The sequence below is a fragment of the Coturnix japonica genome, chromosome 2 (genome assembly GCF_001577835.2).
Source record: "Coturnix japonica isolate 7356 chromosome 2, Coturnix japonica 2.1, whole genome shotgun sequence".
Classification (NCBI taxonomy): domain Eukaryota; kingdom Metazoa; phylum Chordata; class Aves; order Galliformes; family Phasianidae; genus Coturnix; species Coturnix japonica.
In genome coordinates, this window is record NC_029517.1 from 47,732,995 (window position 1) to 47,758,701 (window position 25,707).

The 25,707-nt window shown below is 37.8% G+C and overlaps 1 protein-coding gene across 3 annotated transcripts in view; it reads right to left on the reverse strand.

Moving 5' to 3' along the window:
* The window catches only part of FHOD3 (formin homology 2 domain containing 3), a 354,796-nt gene that overhangs the window by 125,381 nt on the left and 203,708 nt on the right, over positions 1-25,707 (reverse strand). For all 3 annotated transcript variants that reach the window (XM_015854309.2, XM_015854311.2, XM_015854310.2), the window contains exon 6: positions 25,603-25,697. In XM_015854309.2, the coding sequence (XP_015709795.1) occupies positions 25,603-25,697 (95 nt within the window). The remainder of the gene's footprint in view (positions 1-25,602; positions 25,698-25,707) is intronic.

Genomic DNA, 25,707 nt, shown 5'->3' on the forward strand with positions numbered 1-25,707 from the left:
TTCCCATTTTCACACTGTTGTTTTGTTTTTTTTTTTCAATTACTCACAAAACAGCTCTCCAAAGAGGCAAGGAATCACTGTTCATTGTTTTTAGACTCACAGACAGCAAATGTGTATATGCTAAAACAGACTGCAAGTGCAATAGGCATAGGCTCAAGCTCCTGTGTTCATTTTGCCGCTCAGAGAGATGTAGTACAGCTCAATTTAAGTTAATGAGCTAAAATGCAACTTGCTGCTTACTGCTATAAACACCGAATTTACTGTGAACAAATGACCCAGGTATTTCCTTAGTTTCTCAAGCTTCTCACGCAAAATTGAGCTAATGAACTGCAGATACCGCTAGCAATACAAAATCTTTTGTTGTTGAACTTAGGTTGCATCAGTCTCAATGAAACATTGCATCAGATACTTCCACAGCTGACAACCAGGTGACAGACTTTAAGACCCAGGTCCTTTAAGACTCTTGCTTAGTCTGCTTCTGCTGAACTCTTCAGTGATATATAAACTATCCAAATTAAAGGAAACTGAAATCCCTGGATACACAGTGTAATTGCACCTTGTAAATGCACTGCTGGTACACCAACATATCGCTTCCCCAAAGCTGCGCAGGTCACTTATGCACTAGCCTGGCATGCTAATACCATAGTCTTTCTGCTTTACCACCACACATCCCGTAACACACAAGTTCAAGTGCTTAACAGACACTTGTTTTGTAAAAATACTTCTAACGTAGGAGTTACAGATTACTGTAAACAATTCTTGCAATAGCATTTTTCCCAGATACACAGCTGTGTACAAATCTGCACAGGATCCTTCCCCTAGAAAGGAAATCCTACTATTGGATGCTGCTTACAAAGCCCCTTAAAACCTCATGCCTTGGCCAAATAGTTTATACACCAATACTCAAATATCAAGGTTTCATATGTATCTATTTCAGAGCAATCAGGGGGCCATAGTGGGTTTACATCAACTTTTTGCAGATCTCTTTCTTTTCCACAAAGTAAGAGAAGGAGCTTCTGCAATGGTATTGCTCTAACTCCTGTCTTCTCACCACTTCAGAGGCTGTAACAAGCAGCCAGCCTCTGCCAATCTCACCAGGCCTCAGGGCAGCCCAGTACTGCCTACAGCTGCTACCTCATGGCTGCTGGAGTGTAGTCATCAGGTGTTAGCTTCCTGCTCTTACTAAGCTTGCAGATAACAGCACAACTAAAGTAATGCCATCCAGAAGAAGTCATGGCAAAAAAAAAAAAAAAAAAAAAAAGAGCAATTAGAGAAGCGTTGTTTCACCTGCTGTTTTGCTAGTAGAAGAATATGAAGAATATTAAGTTAGCTTACTCAAACAGCAGATTCGCAGGGCTTTTCCAGCTCCTCACAAAACAGTTAGCTCTGGGAAACAGAAGTCAATGTAGTTGAAGACACGTAGTGTGAAAAGTTAGTCCGTGTGGCCACTGGCTTTGAATAAAACTGCACTTAAAATACACTGTTTCCTTGTCAGTAGACAATGGCATTTGAGAAACCTGTGGACACTTTTAGTCCTCCATTCTGCTTTGGATATTACAGACAAGTATAAGGGCTGCTCCAAAAGTAATGAATCCTGTTTTATTATGTTGCCCACAAATTCAAAGATAGATGCTGGTGGTATGGCAGTAGAGATTGAAAATTCCCACTAATATTCCATTACATGTTGTTACCATGGGACAGGTAGCAGCAGAGGGGCAGTCTGACAGAATGGAAGTGCATATGAAATGATGGTGTGCCACTGAATTCCTGCATGTGGAAAAAATGGCACCCAATGACATTCATGGATGCTTGCTTAATGTTTATGGAGATCAAACAGTGTCTGTTAGCACAATGAGGTGGTAGGTGGTGTGCTTCAGCAATAATGTCATCATAGCAGCTGTGAAACAGTGGGTCATGTCCACTGGCTCACATTTTTATGAGCATGGCAAGCATGCTTTATGTTCATCACTGGCAAAAATGCATAGCTAACAGTGATGATAATGACAAAAAAAACCAGTATTTTGTAGTTCAGAGTCTCCTCTATCAAATAGTGTTATTGTGCTCTTTGTAGCTGTCACAGTTTCCATGGAAATAAATAGGGGGCATTACTTTTGGATCAACCTTAGTGCAAAAGCCATGTGTGCCCCGGTGGCGCAGTGGTAGAAGTGCCGCATTACAACACCGGAGGCCCGGGTTCAAATCCCCCCTGTGGCACAAGTGGTAGAAGTGCTGCTCTGTTACACAGAGGCTCGTATCCCGGGGATTGGACTCGATGATCTCTAAGGTCCCTTCCAACCTGCACAAGACTATTATCTATTATTATTATTATCTAAAACTAAAATGCTACAGATCCTAAAGTAAACTGCATAATGTCTACACTCCAGTGCTGAGACTTACTAGCTGCTCATAATGCCACAGCCTTTACACACATCCTGCAATTTGGGCTTTTAAATACTGGATAAGCAGCGCTTCTTAATAACAGTAGCCAACCATTGAGCAAATGCATTGCTCCTTGGAAAATGAAGTCTGCAGCCAAAGCTGGTTGACTAGACCTGACAGTCTGTCATCATGAGATGCAACAACAGGCCAGAGCCTTACACACTTATGCTAAAATGAAAAGTTATTTATCCAGTATGCCAACAAAAGACCTGTACCAGGGGTACTTGTTGCCAAAATCTGCGTGGAATCCTTGATTTTGTTACATCACATACAAAGCAACAGATCTGTTCATGACCCTGTGGGCATGACCTGCCTGTAGCAGCCCATGCATGCCACCGCCAACACTTCAAGAGCTGGTTATCACAGTGGGAAGTGTTTCAGGGGTTTCTATGAATAATGGGAACGACTGTTTCACAACTTTAAAAAAATACCAGAGGTACTCAGAAAGTTTCCATTTGTGATTAATTACTGTGACTTTCAAAGTGGGAGATCTTTAAATCTTTCTTCACAAGTGAATTACGAAATATGTTTGCTGCACACATCTTTTCAATAACTTCAGTAGTAAACAACTACATTGTAAATAAAAGAACTGCAAATCTCACCATGGGGAGACTATTTAACAGGAAAAAAAGAACAGCAAATCACTGACATTCTTGCTCTAATTTGTGAAATCATGAGAATTTGCCAGTCACTGGTATTATTTTACTTTACATAATGTACCCAGATGGCACGGTAATGGGAACAATAAAAATAAGTTTCCTATTTCACCTCTAATCATTTGAATTGCTGTTAAAAACTTACTGAAGGTTTTTAAGAGGATTTCTGGGACCTACTGGACTCTTGTCTAGTTGCAAAGACAGATTTCTGAATCCATTTCAGCAGCACCTCCGTTAATATCCACTGGGTAATCACACTTAGTTTGATCAGGACTAAATGTAAGAGCAATAAGGGAGGCAGAAATATGCATTGCTAGCTCAAAACAATCTCCTCCAAAAACTCAAAACACAAACACCGTGGTATGACCACTTTGTGAACGTTGGTTGTTGTGACTAATTCCAAATTCCCACTTTGAATGTCACTGCTTGGTTGAAGAAGAAAGCTCACTGAAGCAAGATGGATATCCACTGGTGTAGTAAAGTGATATGTCAACCATTCTGGAATTAAATCAGGATTTCTGAATTTTATAGCATTGGTGTATCAAAATTTTTATTAAGAAAGTTAGAAAAGAAAGTCTTATTGTGTTTTTGTATAATTTGCAAGTCAGTTTAGAGACAGGAAATGATGCGAACATCTTCTGGCTAAAGATAAAACGTAGCCAGAACTGTAAAGGGAAGAAGAAAAATTATAAACATTTTTCCTCTGTCTTGCTTTATGTTATGCAGTGGAGTTTGGCAGTCTCTTTCCTTTTTTTCTCTTTGCATTTAGACAATTGGATATGCGTTACAGGCCCAGACAAACACACTATGCAGCAGACAGCAAAATTAATGTCCCATGGAAGGGCTTGTACCAGCCATAAATCACCGGTTAAAAAAACCAAACAAACAATCAATACATGTTACAATTGTTAATATCAGATTTTAAAATTTAGGTATATTTTTGAAAAGGAAGAAATTTAAAGACAATCAATTAAACTCAGTATTTCACTGAGGATTATGCAGTTGCTTTGGATTTACATCAGTCAAATTTATAGGAGAAACAGGCATCCAATTTTTCACTAATTATTTACTATGGCTAAATGACCTGAGGCCTAATCCCAACATGGACGCTGCCTAGCAGGCAATGTACTCATCATGTTGATAGATTTAAGCAGTATCTAACAATGAAGTAACATTCAGTGTAAGAAGGGCCAAACCAGCTGGTGAGAGGAGCACAGAAAACTGAAAATCCTTCTCGCTTGTGAGATGTGAAGATTCACAGTGCTCTGTAACAGCCTGCAAGAGTCCCAGTTGCATCTGCAGTTCTGCTCAGTTTCATGTTTCTCAGCAGGGCAAAAATACAGTATATTCAGAAGAGGAGGAAAGACCTTTCTGGGTGGGAAACAAGTTGCTGGTCCTGAAGCCAAGTATAAAGGACCTCATCCTTACTCAAATGACATAAATTTTGGAATAAACTCCAAAGTTCTCATTCATGTAAATCCCAGGTTGTACTCCAAGTTGACTTAAGGCATTCTAGCCAGAATCAGGCTGTGAGATGCTTGGGAAAACCTCCCTTGGCACTTGGTGCATGATCACCAAATGGAGGCCAAAAGAGAACTAGTTTTAGGTTGATATCTTTGGACAGCTTCATTTAGAAACTCTCTGGAGCAAGTAAATTCATATGCAAGGAAGATTAAGGCAATATGTAATTTATATTCCCTATGTTTTATTTCCGAAAAATTCTCTTCGTACTATTTTAAAATGCTATTATTGTTTTAAAATGTAAAGGTTTTGTTTCAAATCCTTGTGTACAAACACATACACGTATTTCTTTAACAAAATGAAGCAGATGGCTTTTAACAAGAGAAAGATGGCCACAGTAAGAAGGTCTTCTAACCTCAGTCCATGTTTCAACTCAAGGTCGTTATATCTACTGATGATACCTCTCAGAATATTCCATGACAAAAATGTCAATCTAGAAGTAGACAACTACAATACAACTAGAAAATACCACACATTTTTCCATTCTCTGACCTCCGCTACAGAAGACAAATTTAATTTAGCCTAAGATACAAATGTTTTCTTTACATAACTATGTGCTCTGAAAGTTCAAAAGGGAGTTCTCCAAGAGGTCTTAGAAGAAGAGATCATACTAACATAGATTATTCTACTAAACGCAGAACACTCTGGTGTTGAAAAAGTATAAAAGGTACGGAAAACATTCTGAAAGCATCTGCTTTGACACATCTCAAGCTCCTTTTGCAGTGTAGCGAGAAGTTCTATCAAATGTGCAATTAGCCAATAGTAACATCTACAACACTACAGTCTGAACTTCTTTTGGGTGAGCTACAGTAGCTCTTACCACTGTAGAAGCAACAGTGGAGTTTCTTAGGGTACTGTTGTGGCACAATCACTTTGCTGTAATCTCTCAGTAATTTTAAAATTGAAACTACTTCCCAAGCGCAGGTCAACTTTGATGTTGTAGAAGTAACAGCCTTAGAAACAAATTTAAATGTAAAATGGTATTCCTCTAGCACATTTCCCATTCTTGACATTACAATTGAAGATTTGAAGTAGTAGTGTAGGAGTAGGGCAGTAGAAGGCTTCCCTCTAATGACCTGTAAGTTAATCTTGTCTTGCTAATGCTCTGGAATCAGCTGTCTGTAGTTTGTGGCAGTTTCCCATAATTTAGCAGATAATTTGGTTGCTTAATTTACCTGGAAGTCAAAAGTGCATCCAGAATACTTTTGTTCTCAGACAAACATAAATCCTTGAAATCCTCTGCACAGATGAGGAAGAAGAAAGACAACTGCAAAATGAAGGCTATGGGGGCACAAGGAACTGGGAGGATACAAAATTAGGCCAGCTGACCTAACGTGGCCAAAGGGATATTCTTTATGGCATGACATAATGCAAACACAATTTGGAAATAACGGGGAGTTGGTCATGTGGGCTGTCACTGCTTGGGGACTGGCTGAACATCAGTTGTTGTATATTAATATGATACTAAAGATCATATTTAAGATCCTGGGAATTTTTCTCCAACTTTCATCTTGCCTAAATAAGGCAGATTTACCACTGCCAAATGCTTTGCAGGCTCAGGATGGAAGATGCAGACAGTGCAGAAATTTGATTATCAGTTTAGGTTAGATTCTATGAACCAGGATTGATTAGCTGCTTTACCAGCTGCACAAAACACTGTTCCTTACTTGTTCCAACCAAAACGAGAATAATATTACTTCTGAAGATAAATAGGGATAACACTACTTCTCTTCCTGTTAGCACTCTCAGTTCTATCAAGATGAAAATTCCTATTAGTGTAGATGACAGATGCTCAAAAAATATCAAACAATCTTTTAATTCAGAATGTTCTTTTAAGTTTTTCTCTCTGTAGATCAAGTAATGGTAGAGAGAGCAGAGAAATGCATGCATTTACTATTCTTAAAATGAAATTTCTCAGAACTTTTAAAATGTACTGGATAATGATTATAAGGTCTGTGCATCGTTACATATGTGGCATGCATCTGCCATTTATCTGTGGTGAGATTTCTGACATGAAGAGAAAGAAGGCCATTAAAAAGAAATTCATCTGGCTTACCAACAAAACATTGAAATGAGCAAGCAGTGATTAGTGACTGGTCAACAGAAAAAAAAAAAAAAAAAAAAAAAAAACAACGAAAAAAAACCCAAAAACATAAAAGGCTCATGCCTGGAAATGATTATTTACATCATCAATCATGGTCCAGAACAGAAGGGGAAAAATTGAAAAAAATCTGTACACAGAAGCGAGCAATTCGTACAACAAATCAAAACATTATATTATAGGCCAACATGGCCTTCAGATGAATACATGAAATTCTGACAGGAGCTCTGAAATTTTGGGGCTGGAAGTTGGCCCTATATTAAGCCATTTGCACTAAATGAATGAAGTAACTGTATTTCTTACAGCAATCACCACATCATTTTATACATGCTGATTTTAAAAAAGATAAGCATCTTAGAAGCTGGAATGAGATAGGAAATGCTACAAGGTTTTTGGGTGTTTCTCCCTCCTGCCTTTTGGAATGATGATCTCCTAGTAAGACAGGGAAGTGAATTTCTCATCCCATGAAACAATCAGAAATTATGTTTTTCTGAGATCACACACAATTTTCAAGGAAAACACACAAAGTGAGAGAAGTGTCTCAAAATTACATATTCAGCTAGAAAGGAGAAGGGGACAGAACCTGGAGATTATAGGTCACTATAGGACCAAACCACTGTCAGGTGACTCTTGAGATGGTGTTGTCACACTTTTGTGTCAAAGGTCCAAACCACAGAGCACTTAGGTGTTCCTAGATTTTGAATGTCTTTCTCTTTCAACCTTTTGGAAATTTCTGAACCACAACGGTTTGGTTTCTATTACATTTTTAGCATTTCCTACTGCAAAACAGAAAACAAAAATATTCTATGGGAGATTTGCCATCACCCTGTTTTCAGAACAGGAATTATGCTTCAGTTGTAAAGATTTACAATGGAATTCTTTCTTGCTTGAAACTGTGAAGCTTCCACTTGTTTGTGGTATTATTAACTCTTCACAAATTCTGGTGTGTTCGGGAACTCCAGGCAAATGAACACCACCAGTACACCCAGACTTGCCCTTTCAGTAAAGACTGTGAATGTATTATTTTAAATAAGGTACAGAACACTACATTCAAAGAAACTAAAGTAACATGAGAAGCAGATCTTGTTAAAACTCATGCTAGCATGAAATGTGTTACCATCTGATAAGGAATGGGCATTTTTCTTCTGTTTTTTTCTTCTACAAACATGTAGTCTATATAGACAACAAGGGTTTTCTAGCATTTCTACATTAGGGATTATAGAATAAGACTTTCCAGTGAAATCTATTCCTTTCATTTGATAATGTAATCTCTGCTGGTCACACATGAAACTAGTCCTACACAAAACCAAACAAATGAACACAAAGTAAGCATAAGAAACCCCAAATATATCTAAACTATGAAATACCTTATGCCATCCTAATGCAACTTAGCATTTTGAAAAATACTGAGAAGTCAGTTTTTCAAAGTTACTGCAAGTGCATGATCTATAGTGCAGGTTTATAGGTCACAAACAAAGTAGCTAAGGAGTACATCTCACATTTTAAACAGGAGTGGTGTTTAGGAATCAGTCATGCTATTCAATAAAATGAACATTTCTGGTGAGTAGAACAAATGAAAAATAATCTTGACTCTCTTATAGTATATACCTTATACTGATAATCTGTTCACCAACAGATAGAACAGTGATACTCATATTTTGATATGAAGTAAGAAATATGAAATCAAATCTTGAGTAATTAGAACTTCACATAGCAGATAAATTTGCAAAGTTTAACCACTGAGCACTGCTATACTGATTACATGAACAGAGTGTGCATCTACATAAGAGAAACATGATTTTGGCCATTTGGCATCTGATTTTTGTCTTTAATTTTTAAATTTTCCTTCTTATAATGAAAGAAGCGTTGCATGCTGAGCCTTCCCACCATCTCTTTACATTGATGTATGAGGCTAGCCTTGAACTATGCTGTCCTCAACAGATGTTCTTTGGGCTGAACCTCTGGCAACAGGAAATGTTTGGGAGAATGGCAATTTCAGCAACTTCTTTTCCTTGGGCAGGGCCAAATTGATATTTCCTTAGCCGTGTTCCAAAAAAATGAGGAGAAGAACAGAGTTTTTAGGAGTTTAATAACAGACAGGACTTTCTTTTCATTCCCTTCTCCAAAATCCCCTTCAAATCATATTATCTTAGCTTCCTTTATGCATCTGAGTGCCATTGTGCTTCGTGAAGGCATCTAACATTAATACAATGTCACTGTACTCAAGACAAATGTGAATCAATTTTAAAAGAATAGGGACTAAACAAGTGGTTACTACTTCAAAAGACTAAGATGGTACCAGCGTGCTACTCATTTCATGCTTTGCAATTAAGAATCTGAAAGGTATCTACAATTAATCACGTGAAGCCATAGTTCTATGAAGCAAGCAGGGATTTACCACATTTTGTCTATGGGAAATACTTCAATATGGAGAAATTTTAGGAGGCATGTGAAAGATGTGAACAATGCTTTTTATTTCATATATTTTTAAGCCTCCAAATAAATAGCTGAACTAGAGTATTTTCAGAAATATTTTTCATTCTGAATGCTGGCTTCTGACTTAAGATGAAATCACTGCTGTATCATTTTTGTGAGGGATTAGAAACTATTTAAATGAAGTACAATGCTCCACATCAATTACCTGTACCAAATCACTACCACATCCCCATCTTCTATCATAGCCAGACCCCTGATTTGTACAAATTGGCTTATAGGTGATACTAAAGAAAACTTTCTGATGACACAAACCTCAGGTTATCCACATGTTTGACATGAGAAATGTTTACAGGGCAGCATCTCATGTGAAATTGAAGTTTTCCCCCAATGTACAAAGCAGCTCAGGTGGAACTAGAGGTGACCCTGTCCCTGCCTGTGAAAGTCATCACCATTAAAATGTGTGGCTCTTCTGAGCTATGACTGAAGCCAGAGGTAACAAAGAAAATAAGGAAAGTATTCAAGTACTTTCTCTCCATCTCCTTACAAAATTAATCCCAGACAAACCCACAGTAATCATGAAGAACACCTCATTTTTACCTTTGCTTCCTTAGACAGTCACATTGTCTGTTTCACTGTCCATTTGTAGACTAACTCTTCCCTCTAACTATGATATCTTTCCACTGAAGTCACTCTTACTTGCCAGTAATGCTGAGTTACATTCCTAAGTAAATTGCAAACTGCATTAGAAAAGACCCCAATCTGGTGATTCTTTCAGACAAAAGCATGCCATTTTGAAGGAGAGCCAGCTAAAAGATTAGTCTTAATGTATGTTCCCATCAGCTACAGCATGTAGAGCCAGTGGTACAGAAAGGGCACAGGACATGCAACACAACTGATACTATCAAGAGGGTGTGGGATGGGAAGGAAAAGCTGAGGAGAAGAAGGAAAACAATTTGCTTCATTAATTCTATTGCTCATTAAACAGTTTGCTAGTTAGTGGCCTTGACGAAGTCCTGTTTAAATAATATCAAGGCTGAGTTCAAAGGCTCTAGGGGAAAAAAATATTTGAGTCTCTAAGTACAGTGAAAAACTACTCTGTTATTATTCTGTGGTTTTATGCACGTGAAATTTGTTCTTTCAACAGTTCCATTATAAAGTACTTATATTAAATACCAAAACTATGGCTGGGTTTAAGTAACTTCACCTGAAAACCCCTGTAAGCTTAATGATATGGTTGGCAGTTCTTTACTGACCTTGTACAATCTCACAGACAATATATTTCAATTAAAAATAAAGACAAAAAGAAAAGCACAAAGGGAAAATAAACTATGTATAAGAAGTATGGAAGTGGTTAAAGACAGTGTATTAACAAGTTTTCAATATTTAATATGTTCTCTATTGCAATATTTTAAGCAAATAATTGTTAACAGGATATCCTTTTTAAGTACCCTAAAAAGCAAAATACTGGTGGTTTGAACTACTGAAACAATAAAATTGTTGAAAGAAAAGTATCACACATAATGCTATGAAACAAAACTACCACAAACCCTACTTGAAAGAATAACTAATAAAGAGATAGGATATGTATTCCACTCATTACTGGAACACTAAGACCAATAGTGTTTCACTTTACATATGTACTAAGCCCTTCTCTCTGTTCTCAACCTTCTGAGTATTATCAGACACAAAAAGGAACCCAGAAGCAGTGCTTTGACTGCAAAACCAGACTCATTTATTTACCTTTACACAACTTTCCAAATAAAGTTGAAGAATAAAGCTGAATTCTGAGCAGCACAAATAAATATAAACAGCAGCCATATTTTTCCAGCAATCACCACCTATTTGTCACAGATTCCCCTGTTGCTGTTCAGGCTGCATTCCTGCAACTTAGTTTCTTCATATCCAAAAATAAAAGAATTATACAGTAAGGGCAGTGCTTTTGCTAATGTTATAATATGTCTACATATTGCAAGTAGACATATATTTGATGTATATGCAAATACATGTATTTACAAATTAATTGAATTTATCACAACAACTTTCATTTATTTTTTCAATCTATATCTAACTGGAGTTACAAGACTTGCAGAATATCATGCCTGTACTGCAAACTTAATATGAAGTCTTAAAAACACTCTAAGATAGTTCATTAAGTAATCCTTTTTTGTGTGTTTCCACACAAGGAGATAACATAATTTCTCTGCCCCAAGCTACCTTCCTCTCACTTCTGCCAGATAAGCCTCACACCCACTCTCTCAGACACTAGAGCAAATTAAACAAATCAACTGAAAAGACTAGTGCTTGGTTTTCAACCAAGCAAAGAAACAGGTACAAAGAGAGCAGTCAGAGTCTACTCTTAGCCTAACAAGAAGGAAAATGATTCTATAAAGCACTCCTCAGGTGATATGGCAAAAGCTTTGCAGACCTGAGTTGGGGTTAACTCTAATTACACTGATGCACATTTGCCATCTGATGGTTGGCAGATTAGAGATTATCAGCCTCAGCTTCATCAGTCTTCATCAGAGGACTCTTGATATCCAGATTCATAACCATACCCATCTCCCACCTCTAGTTGCTAAGAACAAATATCGATGGTACTATTTATAAAAAAAGATCTTGGTTTTTCTCTAAGTGTGAGACATAAGAATGTGGGTACTATCTTGGGTGATTGGATTTGATTAAATGATAACAACTGTATCAACAACATCAGCTAATAAATGGAGACCTCTTGGTATCACTATAAAAGCCTTCCTTCTTCCTGGCATTTTCAAATTAATTTTTTCCATCTTTCTGTCTCACCTCTCCAACACACAGATATCAGAATGGACATAAGGTTGTCAAAAAAGATCAGTAGAACTTTTTACTTTCACCAGTTCACAGTGATCATGTAACTCTAGCACAACAGAACAGTCCTACATGCATTAAGACTCAGAGATGTCTAGAAGGTCCATAAATCACATGAAGATAATTCTTGCCAAATACAGAGAACTAAAAATACCAAACAGCAATATAATGAGATGACTGAAATTAAATTGCCTTCTTTTGGAATGAAAAGGGTTGATATCACTAGGAGTGTGTAGCTACCAAGGTACTGACAAGTTTTCAGCAGCAGTGACCAGGACAGGGGAGCAAATGGCAGAGCTGTGGAACCCAGATTACTATGAACCTGAGAATGAAATACCTTTGATCAAGCTACTGCTTGGGCCAAAGATGGACATTTATAGTGACATTATTTAACATGCGTTTCACTTTCATTATTGGCAGAATGAAATGTGTTTCCTGTGCAGTATCTGAGAACTTTAGCATCAAGGGCCTGAGTAACTTTTAGCTAAATAATTGCCATAGCCATTAAAAGAGCTGAACCACACAAGTGATCATAATCAGCAGTGATTTGACTTGCATCACAGATCATTTTGGGACTTTTGTTTCAGTTCATTGGACACAGTAGAGACAGAAAAGCAGGAGAGAAATCAATAAATCAACAAATCAATAAAACAAAACCACTCAACCCTCTCTTCTTCCTGAAGTAACCACAACAGATTTCTTTCACTTTCTTCTCAAGTCAAGAGTTACTGCAGGCAAAATCAGTAGACACAACGATGCCCTAATGAAGGGCAGCAGTTCACAAAGGCAATAAAATAAACTGCTGTCTAATGTGATCCTTTGTATTTCAGAAAGCTGAACTGAAGTGCACTGTGGTAGCTGTGTAATGTCTGATGGGAATGGTTCCTGTGTATTTAGCCAAAGGAAATGTTTTGACCCTTTCAACTCAGAAGAGTTTTCAAAAATGCAAGTTCAGTAAGAGCAATAAAATCACACAGAACTCTTGGTGTTATTTTTTCCTAATTTTAGAAAACGTTTCACAGTGGGCTTTCATAGCACTTGACAAAGAATATTTACTTAAGCATCTAAATAGTTTTATAAATGAAGTATGAGAGAAAATCAAGGGCATGAAAGATACCACAGTGATCAGAGAAGTACCTGAAAAAGTAGTTTTCTCTATTTTCCTAGGTACGGCATAGGCACATTTCCTTTAATAGAAGTAAAATGTTTCACAGTATCTGAAAGTCAGAATATTTTACATGTCCACATATGGATTTAGTTTTATAATTCTTGGCTCTGAATAATAATAATCATAATAAAAAGGTTTTCCCAATGCTATGGAGTAAATTAAGAGTCTTGATAGCCAGTACCCTGTTTTAACCAGGAAAATAAGATCTCAGAACCTGGAAGGGAATGTATTTCAGTACTAATGCCAGAAGTCTCTATGTACTACCTCTGAATAGTACAGCAGATCTGCCTTCATGTATAATGCCAAACTCAAAAGCTTTGAAAGATGAAAGTCCTGCAATTCCTTTTTATTCTCGAGTCATGTTTATTGTAACCTGTATCTGCAACACAATTCGTAGGAAGATCAGCACATCCTTGAATATTTACTTGAAGAACATAGCTAGCTCTCCACAAGTGGGCATTTCCATTAGGGAGCATGATGAAGGTTAAGGGTTCAAGGCAACCAGAAGGGAAAAAGTAATCAAGTACCACAAGAAAGGTGATAGGCTCAAATATGCTACAACTTCACAAATAAATATTGTGTATTTTGCAGTCCAAAAGTAAAAAGTTCTGGTTCCCTCTCTGAGAATGCCCTTACAAAAAGAGGCTGCCAACAGCTGCAGCTTAACTATTCTCCTAACACTTTTTCCCCAGCTGCAGTGGGTGGGACCACACTGTGCTCCCAGCGCTCTTCCAAATCTGTACTCTCAATATTTCTCAACAGGATGCTGGGCAGCTCTGGACCTGGTGGTTTGGACTAATATGGACAAGAACATCAATCAGTTGCAATACAATTAATAATACCACCATACCAATTAAGCTCGGTGTTTTTAAAAATACTTGGTGCCAAAGATCACAAGTCCTGAGTGAAAACAAAAACTTTCACTGAATATTCACAGAGATTAACTAGCTGCATTAGGCTACAAATTCCTGATGCTTAGAGCTACATGAGGGAATAACAAAAAACTTCAGCTTGTATAAATGTCCTGAGCTAGACTATAAGGCAGAACTGCAGTTTGAAACTGCACTCTTAAGGTTTAATCAATTTCATACTCTATCAGACTTTTCCTCAGCCTATTCATATCCATCTGTACCTAACAATGTCTGCTAGGTGGTGCTGTGGGATGGCTATACTAAATCAGGGAAAGCACTCTTTTTTTAGTTCCTGCACTCACAGATGTTTTGTCTTTTTTTTCTTTTCTTTTTTTTTCCCTCCCTTCAACATGAGAACAGATGCAGTGTTTTCCACTTTTCACTTCTACGGAGAATGGCTACCTACTGCAAAAGCTTAAGAAGGTAGCCTCCTGGATGGATAGGTAACTTGAAGAATGCTGCATTAGGCTTTATACTCATTCTGCAACTAAGAAATGGCAGGATTCTATCAGTGCCCTAACATTCATAATAAGTAAGTGATGCAAATTAAGATAGAACTACTCATGTCAAAACATGTTGTGCTAATGACCTGCAGGTAAATACAAATCACTATCTTTATTTGTCTGTCCGGTGATATCTGTCACAGCTGTTTCATGTAATATCATGCAAGTTTAGCAAAAAATGACAAATAATCCTAACTCACACTTTTGAGCAAAAGGGAAGAAAAGTAGAACAAAGCTCTATAACCCTCCGTAACTATAGTTTAACTACATCAGGAGATGATGCTTGCTTTGTAAAACTTGCATTCAGTTTTTGGGCCTTGTCCCAAGATTCAGTTACTTTCTGAGTACTTGCTACTTGTACATAAAACCCAAAATAGTAAATGACAACAGTATATTCTTTGAAATATACCGTAGTTTCTACTTAGTAAACTGATATTTTCTGTCTTATACATTACTCTGAAATTAGATCTTCCATTGGCAGAAATAGAACTTGGGCATTTACCTTGTGTCTTCTCTGCCAGAAGGCAATGGCAAAAAAATCAGAACAAATATTGTGCAGGGCAGTGATTAATTTTGAAGTTATCAGGACTTTACAGAACTTTGGCACCAATCTTGCTATCAGATAGTCAGTAAATCACCAGACAATGAAGATCTGGTAGCACCCTCACCTTCAGAAGGTCTGCCCTGTCTTTTTCCCCAGCAGACACACTGAAGTCTTAATACAGCAGATTTTACAGCTCCCCTATACACGAACAAGTAGCCCAACAGACATCCAAGGATAAGAGTCTATGCATGGGTGAAGGTAGACCACAATGGAAGACAAAAAAAAAAGAAGTGACCTGAGTGCTTGAAAACCACTGAGAGACACATTAAATTTCCACTACAAGAGACACAGAGAAGAAAGTCTGAAATTCTGTTCACAGGCTGAACAGAAACTCAGTCCACATGGGATAAATCATTTTAAGGCAATCCCACACGTCAATACCTGCTGGGGTCTCTTAGCCCATTTTAATCTTTTGTTCACATTCTGCACAAAAAGCGGTAAACATGCAAAGTTCCATTGGGAAGTATTCAAACAGTGAGTTAGAAAAGAGTTGCTTTCCATGCAAAATCATAAAAATAAGGTGCCTGCACAACCACACAGGCAAATTTTAAGTACAGTGGAGGTGGAAAAAAAAAGCCTTCTGGAGGGGATACTTTAATTTTATCACTTAAGGATGCAGCTACACACTGCTGGAAATGAAACAAGCCTAACATCTGCTACAGTACTGTGTCTTTTAAATAAAAGAAGTAATTTAAAAAAGGGACTAATATAGACAAGAATCACATGACATAAGGTATTAACAGCAATTTATATTGAACACATTCTTTTTTTTTTTTTTTTATTAGAATAGTCTTCAAGAAAGAAAACAGTAGAAATGGGAGTGGGAGACAAATCAGAAAGTATCTGACCAATTGCTGTGATCAAAGAGGATCACAATATTGAAAGAAAGTACACAGCAGGTCCAGATGAGAAACATTTCATTGTGCCATGGGAGCCAGTTAGAGAACCTGCTGGTATGCTAGAAATTGTTTTGAAGAGACTTTATATGGTATAAACTACTACATGAGGACTGAGGGAAGAAAATAAAATCACAGCAGAGAACTTTTCTTTTGATCTTAGTAATTTAAGTCCACAGATTTTACCAGACATCCTCCTTTCGAACAACTAGCCATGTAACCATAGAGGCTCACTTAAAACATAAGAGATAGCATGATGAGTCCTATGGCAACAGCCTTGTGCAATAACTTTAGGGACCTGAGCTAGCTCCAACTCAGAGGTTTCTTGGAGTGCATTATATGTTGAATATAAAGACATCACAAATCTTTGGAAGGTTTCATTTTTTTTGTAGAATGTATTTTTTAATGTTGTTTAGGTATCTTCACCTAGTAGCAGCTCATTTAAAGAATGAATGTACCCAAATAAAGCATTTTTGAGAGATGCCAGAAGAAAAGATAGGGTAACAATTGCTACTAGGTTCAACTTCCACTTGCATACCTGTCTTTAACACATGTAATATGTCCCTTTGCTCCCTCATGTTTTCCCCTCAGGGCTGTAAAATCCAAACACCAATTTTCCATTTGAGGGACTGAGGGATGAAGGGATTTGAAGATTGGTTCAAAAATGTGCCTGGAATCCAGATGGAGCCTATATCTCCCAGTCATGGACTCCTTCCATATCTGGGTCATTCTTTTATGCTGAGATGCAAGAAAACCACTCTTCTATGGTGATGATGTGAACAATGTTGTATACCACCTTTTTTACTGTAGGCAGGATTCTTCACTAGTGTGTTACACAGACACACACACACACACAACGATCAAAAGAGAGAAAAAATTAATCAGAAAACAAGAAAATTAGTAAGTAAATGGAGATATTATTGTGTTGATTAGCTCAGTTTCTCTCTCACTGGGTTTTCTAGCTCCAGAAAGATAGACAATTCAGAAAAAAAGTTTGAGAGGGGAGGTTATGCAGCACAAGTCAACAGAAGAAGAAGGATCCCATGTACCTCACATCAAAATACAGAGTGGATCCAATTTCAACATTTGGAATATCCTCATAACACTTAAAATTCAAACCAAGTTTGTGTGGAATTTCTGCTGTTGTTTCCTTACAAACTGTGCTTGCATTTCTGTAAAATCATGTAGAATGGGACTTTCTCTCAGAAATACAACAGTCAGCAAAACAGAAGTAACTTGAAGAAGCAACTTGATAACTAAGTTTGGGTCTCCAAAAGTTTACTACGAACTTTGAGAAAATGGGCTATCTCATAAATTAAACCATGCTTGCCACAGAATGAATACCTTAAGGTATAATAATTAACACATAAGGTAAACCTAATGCTCTGGTATTACAAGGAAAGCCTGCCTACATTCTTCAGACACAAGGGAATAAATCAAAATTAACCATAACGCTTACTAACAATCATAAAAGTTATCATGTTAATGCAAAGAAAGAATGCAGAAATTTGACCATTTTGTTTTTTCCTACAATAATGTGTGTATGGTTTCATCACACACACACCTGTGCTTTCTGCTGGTAGAAAAGACAAAACCTGTGTCTAAGGCTCAGTATGCTTAATTAAGATCCAGAGCACCTGGATGCCAGTTATTTTTCCTTACAATGGTCTTCTCTACTTTAGGGAAACATACTCATTATTCATTATGTGATGCTGCATACTTCTGCTGCCACACACGATACAGACCCTGATTTCCTATTCACCAGGACTCAAGGCCCTGCTGCCACTGCACATCACAACAGTCTATTTCATTTTTATAACATGCTGTATTTCCTTAAAATGCAGCTTAGTAAAATCCTGACTTTGGACTAATGATATTTCTACCTGAAAAATAACAACTCAGCTATCCCAATAGCTTTGGCATTATGACAGCAATGTGTTACACAGGCAGGCAAATTGATTTCTTTGTTTAGATGTGCACAAGTATTTCAGGGAAGCACACTTCTTGCATCTCATGGCATGTACTGTAAACTTGGATTATAACCATCTCCATCTGCTTTTTATCCTTGGAGCAACTATTTGGTATTTCTTCACTCTTTTCCAGCTGACAACTTACAGTTGAAAATTTACTGTTTTTCTTGTTGAGGCAATTGATTTTATAGTTAAGGATCTTTCAAACCAGTGGCTCCAGGCATGCTGTAAAGACAAGTGGGTTCCATTTTCTTTACTCACATGTCTCAATACAAACAAGCTTTCCACCTGCACCTTCCCCTTTCACTTGAATACTGGACTTAGTGCTTGTTAAAAAATACTAGTAGCTAATAGAAGTTATTAAAAGCTAGGACCTGGGGCACAATAAGTTGCCCACAAATTATCTCTGAATCTGAACTGCTTCTGTGGAACAGACCAATGAAGTTCTAAAAGCTAATACTGATTTTTATGTTTTCCTTTTCTTACCCCCTACCTAATTCAAGTATTACGCTTGTTTTTTTCTTCTTCATGCCTTTGTTTTATAAAAAGAAATTTGTACATCTGTATAGATGCATGATATTTTCTAGGAATATGTGAATATATTTTTCTCCTTGCTAACAGAACATTTTCTCATACATACCTGAATAGATGTGATAGAGTGAAAAGTTGTGCCTGAACATTTGCCATGTTGCTGGCAGTTAATCATTATATCTTCTCATTCTCCAATTCAAATAGGTTGAAATAAGATCTCTGACATGATGTAGGGGAACTTGTGTTTTCTAAGCACTGTTTTTATCCACAAGAATTCACTATGAACAGAGAAAAATGGGTATTTATCCCATCAAAATATCCAGAAATTAATGCAGCAGGCATACTTACTGCTGCAGAACTGGACCTACTGCTAACAACCATGCTTGATTACTTTAAAAATCATCTTCATATATAGTTTGTAAAAAAACAAGAGGACTTGAAGTAGTCTGCCTGCTGAGTTCGACAGACCACAACGAGAACATAATGTAGTCTGCACTTGCTGGCTTATCCTAATCCAAGTTTATTGCAACATCTTGATCCCTATCTTCAAAGCACTAATTAAATACAATTCAAAACAAACTATGCTCATGCACAGTTTCAGATTCTGAGTGAAACACTGAAGAAAGCTTTCCTCTGGTCTGGTAAGATTTGGCTCAGGCCCTCCAAAGGCTGGAAATGGGAAAGTTAACTTCTTATAAAGCCAGGATTTTGTTTCTTTCTCACACAATCATTTTCATGACAATAGTTCAAAGCCTAAACGCACATCAGATTAAGTGCAAGAAGCAGCTCCTTCACTTATCTCAACCTCTTGAGGGCAGGACAGTGCACAAGGAAGACCACTCTTATTTTAGGGGAGAGCCTTACTTTCTAGGAAGGAAAGTGACTAGAGTACCCAAAACAATATTACCTAATGGGCTCTTCTGCCTGGAGTAGGCACAAAAAAAAAAAGAACAAAAATACAGGTTTACAGGAGGAACATCACAATCCGTACTGCTTATAAACTAGCTGTATATGAAGCCTCACATTTAAGAGGCTGAAAATGAGTTAATTAACCATAAAGGCAGCAGACTGAGAAGGTGACAGCAAAGTTCATAAACTGTCTTTGATTAATTTCATGTACATTTTCTTGTGCATGCTTAATTTTTCTAGCAGGCCAGTTTTTCTAGATCACCTTTGTACTCAATAAGAATGAAGCCCAAGAAAATCATACAACACCACTTTCTGCTAAAAAATCTGGCATATTATTATGCATATTCCATTTCACCTTCCAGGTAATGTTAACTCAGAACAGATCATGCATATGCAATGATTTAAATATGCATATATGCAGAAAAAGTCAAGAAATGCAAATACAACACAAGAAACTCAACAAGAGATTAAACCAATGTCTCTCTTGTGTTGTGTCAGTTTAAGATGTTTTTGATTTTCTGTGCTACTCAAGCTAGTAAACTCAGACTCACTCAGTTTGTTTTAGTTCTCTTTGAATTCAGACTTTCTCCATGTCTATGAACCACTTTAGAGTACTGATCTGTAGATCCAATTTAAAATCCATTTGTATAGGATTGGTGACAGACTTTCTGAGATAAAGACTTAGTTCAAGCAGTATTCTCTGCTATTCTTACAGCATGAGTTGAATGCACGTGTAAAAGGCTTATGAAACACATTTCATCAAGTACTTAGCTTATCTGCTTCTACGTACCTCAAATTACTTGCAAAATTAGGTTTAGTGTTCTGTGCAACTAAGAACGTCATTTCTTACAAAATTCTCATGGAATGACAGACCCATCATGTAGATGTTTCAACACGTTGCTGTAACCTCACTGGAAAAAGGTGTACTGAACTTTTCTTTTTAAAACTGAAATTTTATTCTGAAATCAACAAATTCACTACAGCTATGTTCTAAATGAACATAGTATTTTTTTTCCTTTCTTCTGCTTTGAAATCATTCTTCTTCTGCTTTTGGGTTGGATTATATTTAAAATATTCAGAACATCAGTACTCCAATTCAGAGGGAAGCAAAAGATTGAAACAAGGCACAGGAATAACTTGCTAGTTAAAATTCATATTTAACCTTGAGATATAGGACTCAGACAGAAGTAATGCAAAAAAATAAAAAAAAATAAAAAAAAAAAATTAGAACAAGATGTGAGATAGGAATCTTTAATCAACCTTGTTGTGTCAGCCTAGGCCTAGCATTCCTCACAGACTTCTGAAGTTACCCAGTACCACTTTGAAAATGGATTACTTTCCACAGAAAACAATGCCAAAAAGGGGCTTTAGCTCCCCTGGGGGAAAATTAGAACAGCCTGGATCATCAAATGGGAAAAAAATATTAATTATCAGTAGCAGTAAAAAATGTGGGGGAACAAAAAAGGTGAAACAAGATTCAAGTTTTGGAATGCTTTATGTCTTATACATTTGAAGATTAATATGAAGTGGCAGAAGCTTTCAGATTTGGGATGCAAAGGAACTTCTGCTTCCTCTGGTGGATGATATTAATGGTTGGGTTTTCTCCAAGATGTTTTGTTCAGAAATGTACATTTTGTAAACACTCGGTAACTAGTACTGGAGAGGGAAAGGCAATGATACACTGTATGCTTTCTATTAACACTTCAGAGAGAATACTAATGCATATGAAAGATAATACATATTACCTCATATATGCTAACAGATGAAAAACACATTACAAGAATTTAATACAGCTTAGCACTTACACATCTTTAACCTGGCGTTCATTGTTTTGGGTAAAAGAAGTCTTCCAACAGCCCTGCCTACCACCATTAAATCAAGATTCTATATCAGCAGGTGACCCAGGGGAGACCTCCACAGGGCTCTGAGGTGCCTGCATGAACAAAAGCTTCAGGTCCCTTTGTAACCAGGCTAAATGCGACTTGACACAAAAAATTTAATTCTAATGTCAGCAACAACAGTGTACAGCCAGCAGAAAACAACAAACAAACAAACAAACAAACAAACCAACAACAGGGAACTGGTAAATTAGAACTTTTCAAATGTTGTAAGGTTTAATCTAGGTTTAAACTGTGTTACAGCATGTGGTCACTTAAGGCAAGATCACTGAAAAAAAAACAAAAAACCCACAATAAAGGAGCATTTCTGAAAGCACAGGTAACTAACATTCATTGAGTCAACATTTGTGCTTTTGATTTGATTTTAAAGAGTATTATCTTGCAAGAACTTTCCATGCCACCATTGAATGCCGAGTGTAAACTTTGTTGACACAGATACTTTCCTTACACAAAACTTCCAGCTTATTTAAGATGATCAGTAACTTAGCTCTGTTATAGTCCACTTTTGTAGTAGTAAGATGTATATTACTGACTTCAGTTACATACTGAAGTTCCCTAAGTACAATATTAAGCACATAGCTGAATACGTTGTTAAATGGGGAAAGACTGACAAACAGATGACTACATAAATAATGACAAAATAGTGGATATATTTATATTTAAAGGGGGATTACAGTGCAGAAGATGTGATAACATCACTGATCTATTAGCCAGTGATGATTGGAAAGCAGAGCACAGAAAGGTTGTGAAAGTCCACTGGCTTAGTCATAAGTGGATGCAGGCATCCTGCAAAGGTCTGAAAAGGCCCTGACCATCTGGGATGGTCAATGATGCCAATAATGTTCTTCTCTTTAATCAGTGCAGCAAAACAAAGGTACTGCTAACTCAAAATTTCCAATCTAATGCCTGTGCAGGACCAAACTGAAACAGGAGTCTCTTTCTCCAGTACCAAATGAGTAATCTAAGAATAACTTTCTTTCCTGTTTTCAGTTCCTCAATCTGATGTCTGTTAACCAGTGTAAAGGCAGCAGAACTAATTCAGTCATGCCACTGGAATTTTAACCACTTCACCATAAGAGAGGACCTGGGTGTCCTGGTGGACGACAGGTTGGCCATGAGCCAGCAGTGTGCCCTCGTGGCCAACAAGGTCAATGGCATACTGGGGTGCATTAAAAAGAGCGTGGCCAGCAGGTCAAGAGAGGTGATCCTCCCCCTCTACTATGGCATGGTAAGGCCTCATCTGGAGTATTGTGTCAGACCTCTTGGAAAGAGTCCAGTGGAGGGCCACAAAGATGGTGAAGGGCCTGGAGCATCTCCCCTATGAAGAAAGGCTACATGAACTGAGTCTGATTAGCCTTGAGAAGACTGAGAGGGGACCTGATCCAGGTCTATAAATATCTAAGGTGTGGGGGGCAAAGTGGTGAGGCCAGACTCTTTTCAGTAGTGTGTAGAGACAGGTGAGGGAGACAGAGCACTGGAACAGGCTGCCCTGGGGGGGTTGCGGAGTCTCCTTCTCTGGAGATATTCAAGACCCACCTGGACACCTACTTGTGCGACCTGGTGTAGGGAAACTGCTTTGGCAGGGCAGTTGGACTCGATGATCTCTGGAGGTCCCTTCCAACCCCTACAATTCTGTGATTCTGTGATAAGCTTAGTCTTTTCACATTCAGTGTAAAAATCACCAGTGCCTTCAAATACTCCAACTACATAAGCAACTAGTCTGGCATATAATGGGGACAATCTAGACAAGCTTTCAGTTAATTGTTTTTACTCATTCTTTCCTGCTAATTTCAAGACCTAGTCCTCTTCCCTTCTTTCCCCTGAACAGAAGAATTACTGGGTGCCAAATTTATGTCTGTCACATTGCTGAGCATGACAAAGCACACTAAGGTCCCTTGCTGAACACAAGTCATTGTGTTGGAAAAGTGCATTCAAACATCTTTCACTCTAAGTGAGCATCAGACACAGAGCCAATAGCCTTGCACAAATTCAGAAGAGCAAATAACAACAAAGGGTCAAAACCATTACAGATTTTGACAGAAAAATTCTGCAGTGGAAAAGATTCAACCATCTCCACTGCTGAGTTTACTAAACTTCATCAGAATTTTCAAGAGGGCAAGAAGCAATGTGTCTATCTGCAGCTGTGGCAGCTGAATGACTACATGCCTTCTGTTTCCTCTTAAAGGGATTTGTCCTGATACTTAATCAGCACTTTTACAATTCCTTTTTGTTTGGCAGTGTTAAAAAATGTTTCCTCTCCTTTTTTACAAAGAAGGAACCAGGAGAGCAGGACTGCAAATTAGGGTGTAGGTGTGTTGCAAATTCCATGGATTTGCTTTTCACAGAAAGCCAAGAACATCTTAAAGAGCATAAAGCAGCTATCAGACCATACTGTGATAGTAAGCCTGTCATGCCTTCGATTAGCTTCTGGCACACAGACATGGACTTAGATCTTTTCCAAGACAGTCAAACAATAATGAAAAATCAACTTTGATGCTACCTGAAACCAAACTATTCAAAGCACATTGCCTGCATTCCTTAGCTGCAGGCACTGAGCCAGGATATGGAGATAATCATTTGGGCTGACCATGGGGGAGGGAGAAAGGAGTTCAAGGACTGGAGAGTTAAAGAACTCTGGTCAAGAAAATTTAGCCAGAAATTATTCAGCAGGTAGAAATAACAATTGCTTCTCCTGCACTAGCTCCAATAGAGAATTAAAATAATTGTGGACACCATGGCCATTTTTATTTTTTTTCTTTTCTTTCCTTTGTTTCTGCCATCTGTCCCATAGAAAATGAGGATCCACAGCAAGAAATCCATTTCTCTCTCTTCTGGCACCGCGTTTCCAACTGTGGCTAACATTCCCTGCTTTGAGAGGGCAAAATGCCCAGAGTAACATCCAGCCAACAGTGGAACACTTTATGTGGGGAAAATTTTCTCATCTTCTCCCAAATATGAACTGCTCATTAATCATGTCCAGTAAGCCTGATGCTTGATAACCACAATTATTATCTTACTTTTACATATCTACCTGTAGTAGAAGTGAACTCAAGATAAATCAATTCTTTTAATGCTTTAGTATCTATCGTTTAGCTTACTCATCTTCCAACGCAGGGAAATTTGCATATCGGAGAAAAAAATAAACTGAGGTGGTTATAAGGTGCCTTTTTGATTTTTTCTTTCTTCTAAGAAAGCTGTTTTTTGAGAGAGAAAATAGAAAAGCAGCAGCATATCTATGTCGCTACAGATTCCAAATAGCAACTTTCTGTGACTCAGACACTTGAGGAAAAATTCCTGGAAATTTCTTAATAATTCTAATGATGGACTCAGCTCCACCAATTATGGCATCTTTCAGGTTGTCAGGAGCAGCTAAAGTACCCTGTTCCAGTTATTGTGTCATTCAGGACTGTCCCAGGCAGGCCTAAATGGCAGGAGCAGTTCCTGTGGGGTTTCACAAACTTCAAGCAAAGATAGCCAACAGATTGCATATTTGTGGCTTTACCTACACTGTAACTATTCAGGATGGAGTGTAAGTGGAATTTATGTTCTGTTTCTTTTTCAACTTCCAAAACCGATAGTCTTAAAATTGTATTGTGTACTATACAAACTTTTATTCCACTCAAGTGGCACAGACTCTGGTATAAGGCTTCAGTTGTTGCCTCCTCATATGCAAGGACCAACAAAAAATCCATTGTAGGCAAGAACCAGATTTTGTCTTCTAGGGCTCTTCAAGTGCAAGAAGGAAGCCAGGGCCCGAAGGAACAGCATGGAGCTGTGCCAGGACAGGGGCAGCTGGGATTAGGAAAAGGTTCTGCACCAGAACAGGCTCCCCAGGGCAGCAGTCAAGACTGAATGCTGCCAGAGTTCAAGGAGCATTCTGAAAATGTTCTCAGACATAGGGTTTGATGTTTGTGTGGTCCTGAGCGGAGCCATGGCTGGACTCAATGATTCTTGTGAGTGTCTTCCAACTTGGGATATTCTTTGATCCTAGTGCCTTTACTTTCATAACCAGAGTATGTCCCAACAGCATAAAGGAGTAGGAAAAACGTGGAACAGAAATAACAGCCCAGCGTGCCCTGGCTTCTAGGCAGTGAGTCATACTCATAGAGAACCCAGTGCACAATCTGTTGAAACTCTAGTGCATATATAGTACAAATAAAATGCATTTTAAAATATCCAAAAACATTTAAACAAGAATTTTGGTGAGTGTCTTACCTTTGACCCAATAAGTGTGTACAGCCATTGGATAGTTTCATTATGGTTTATTACTCCATTCATGCCATCAACATAGAGCATAATCTGGCCCAAGGCTATTGAAAA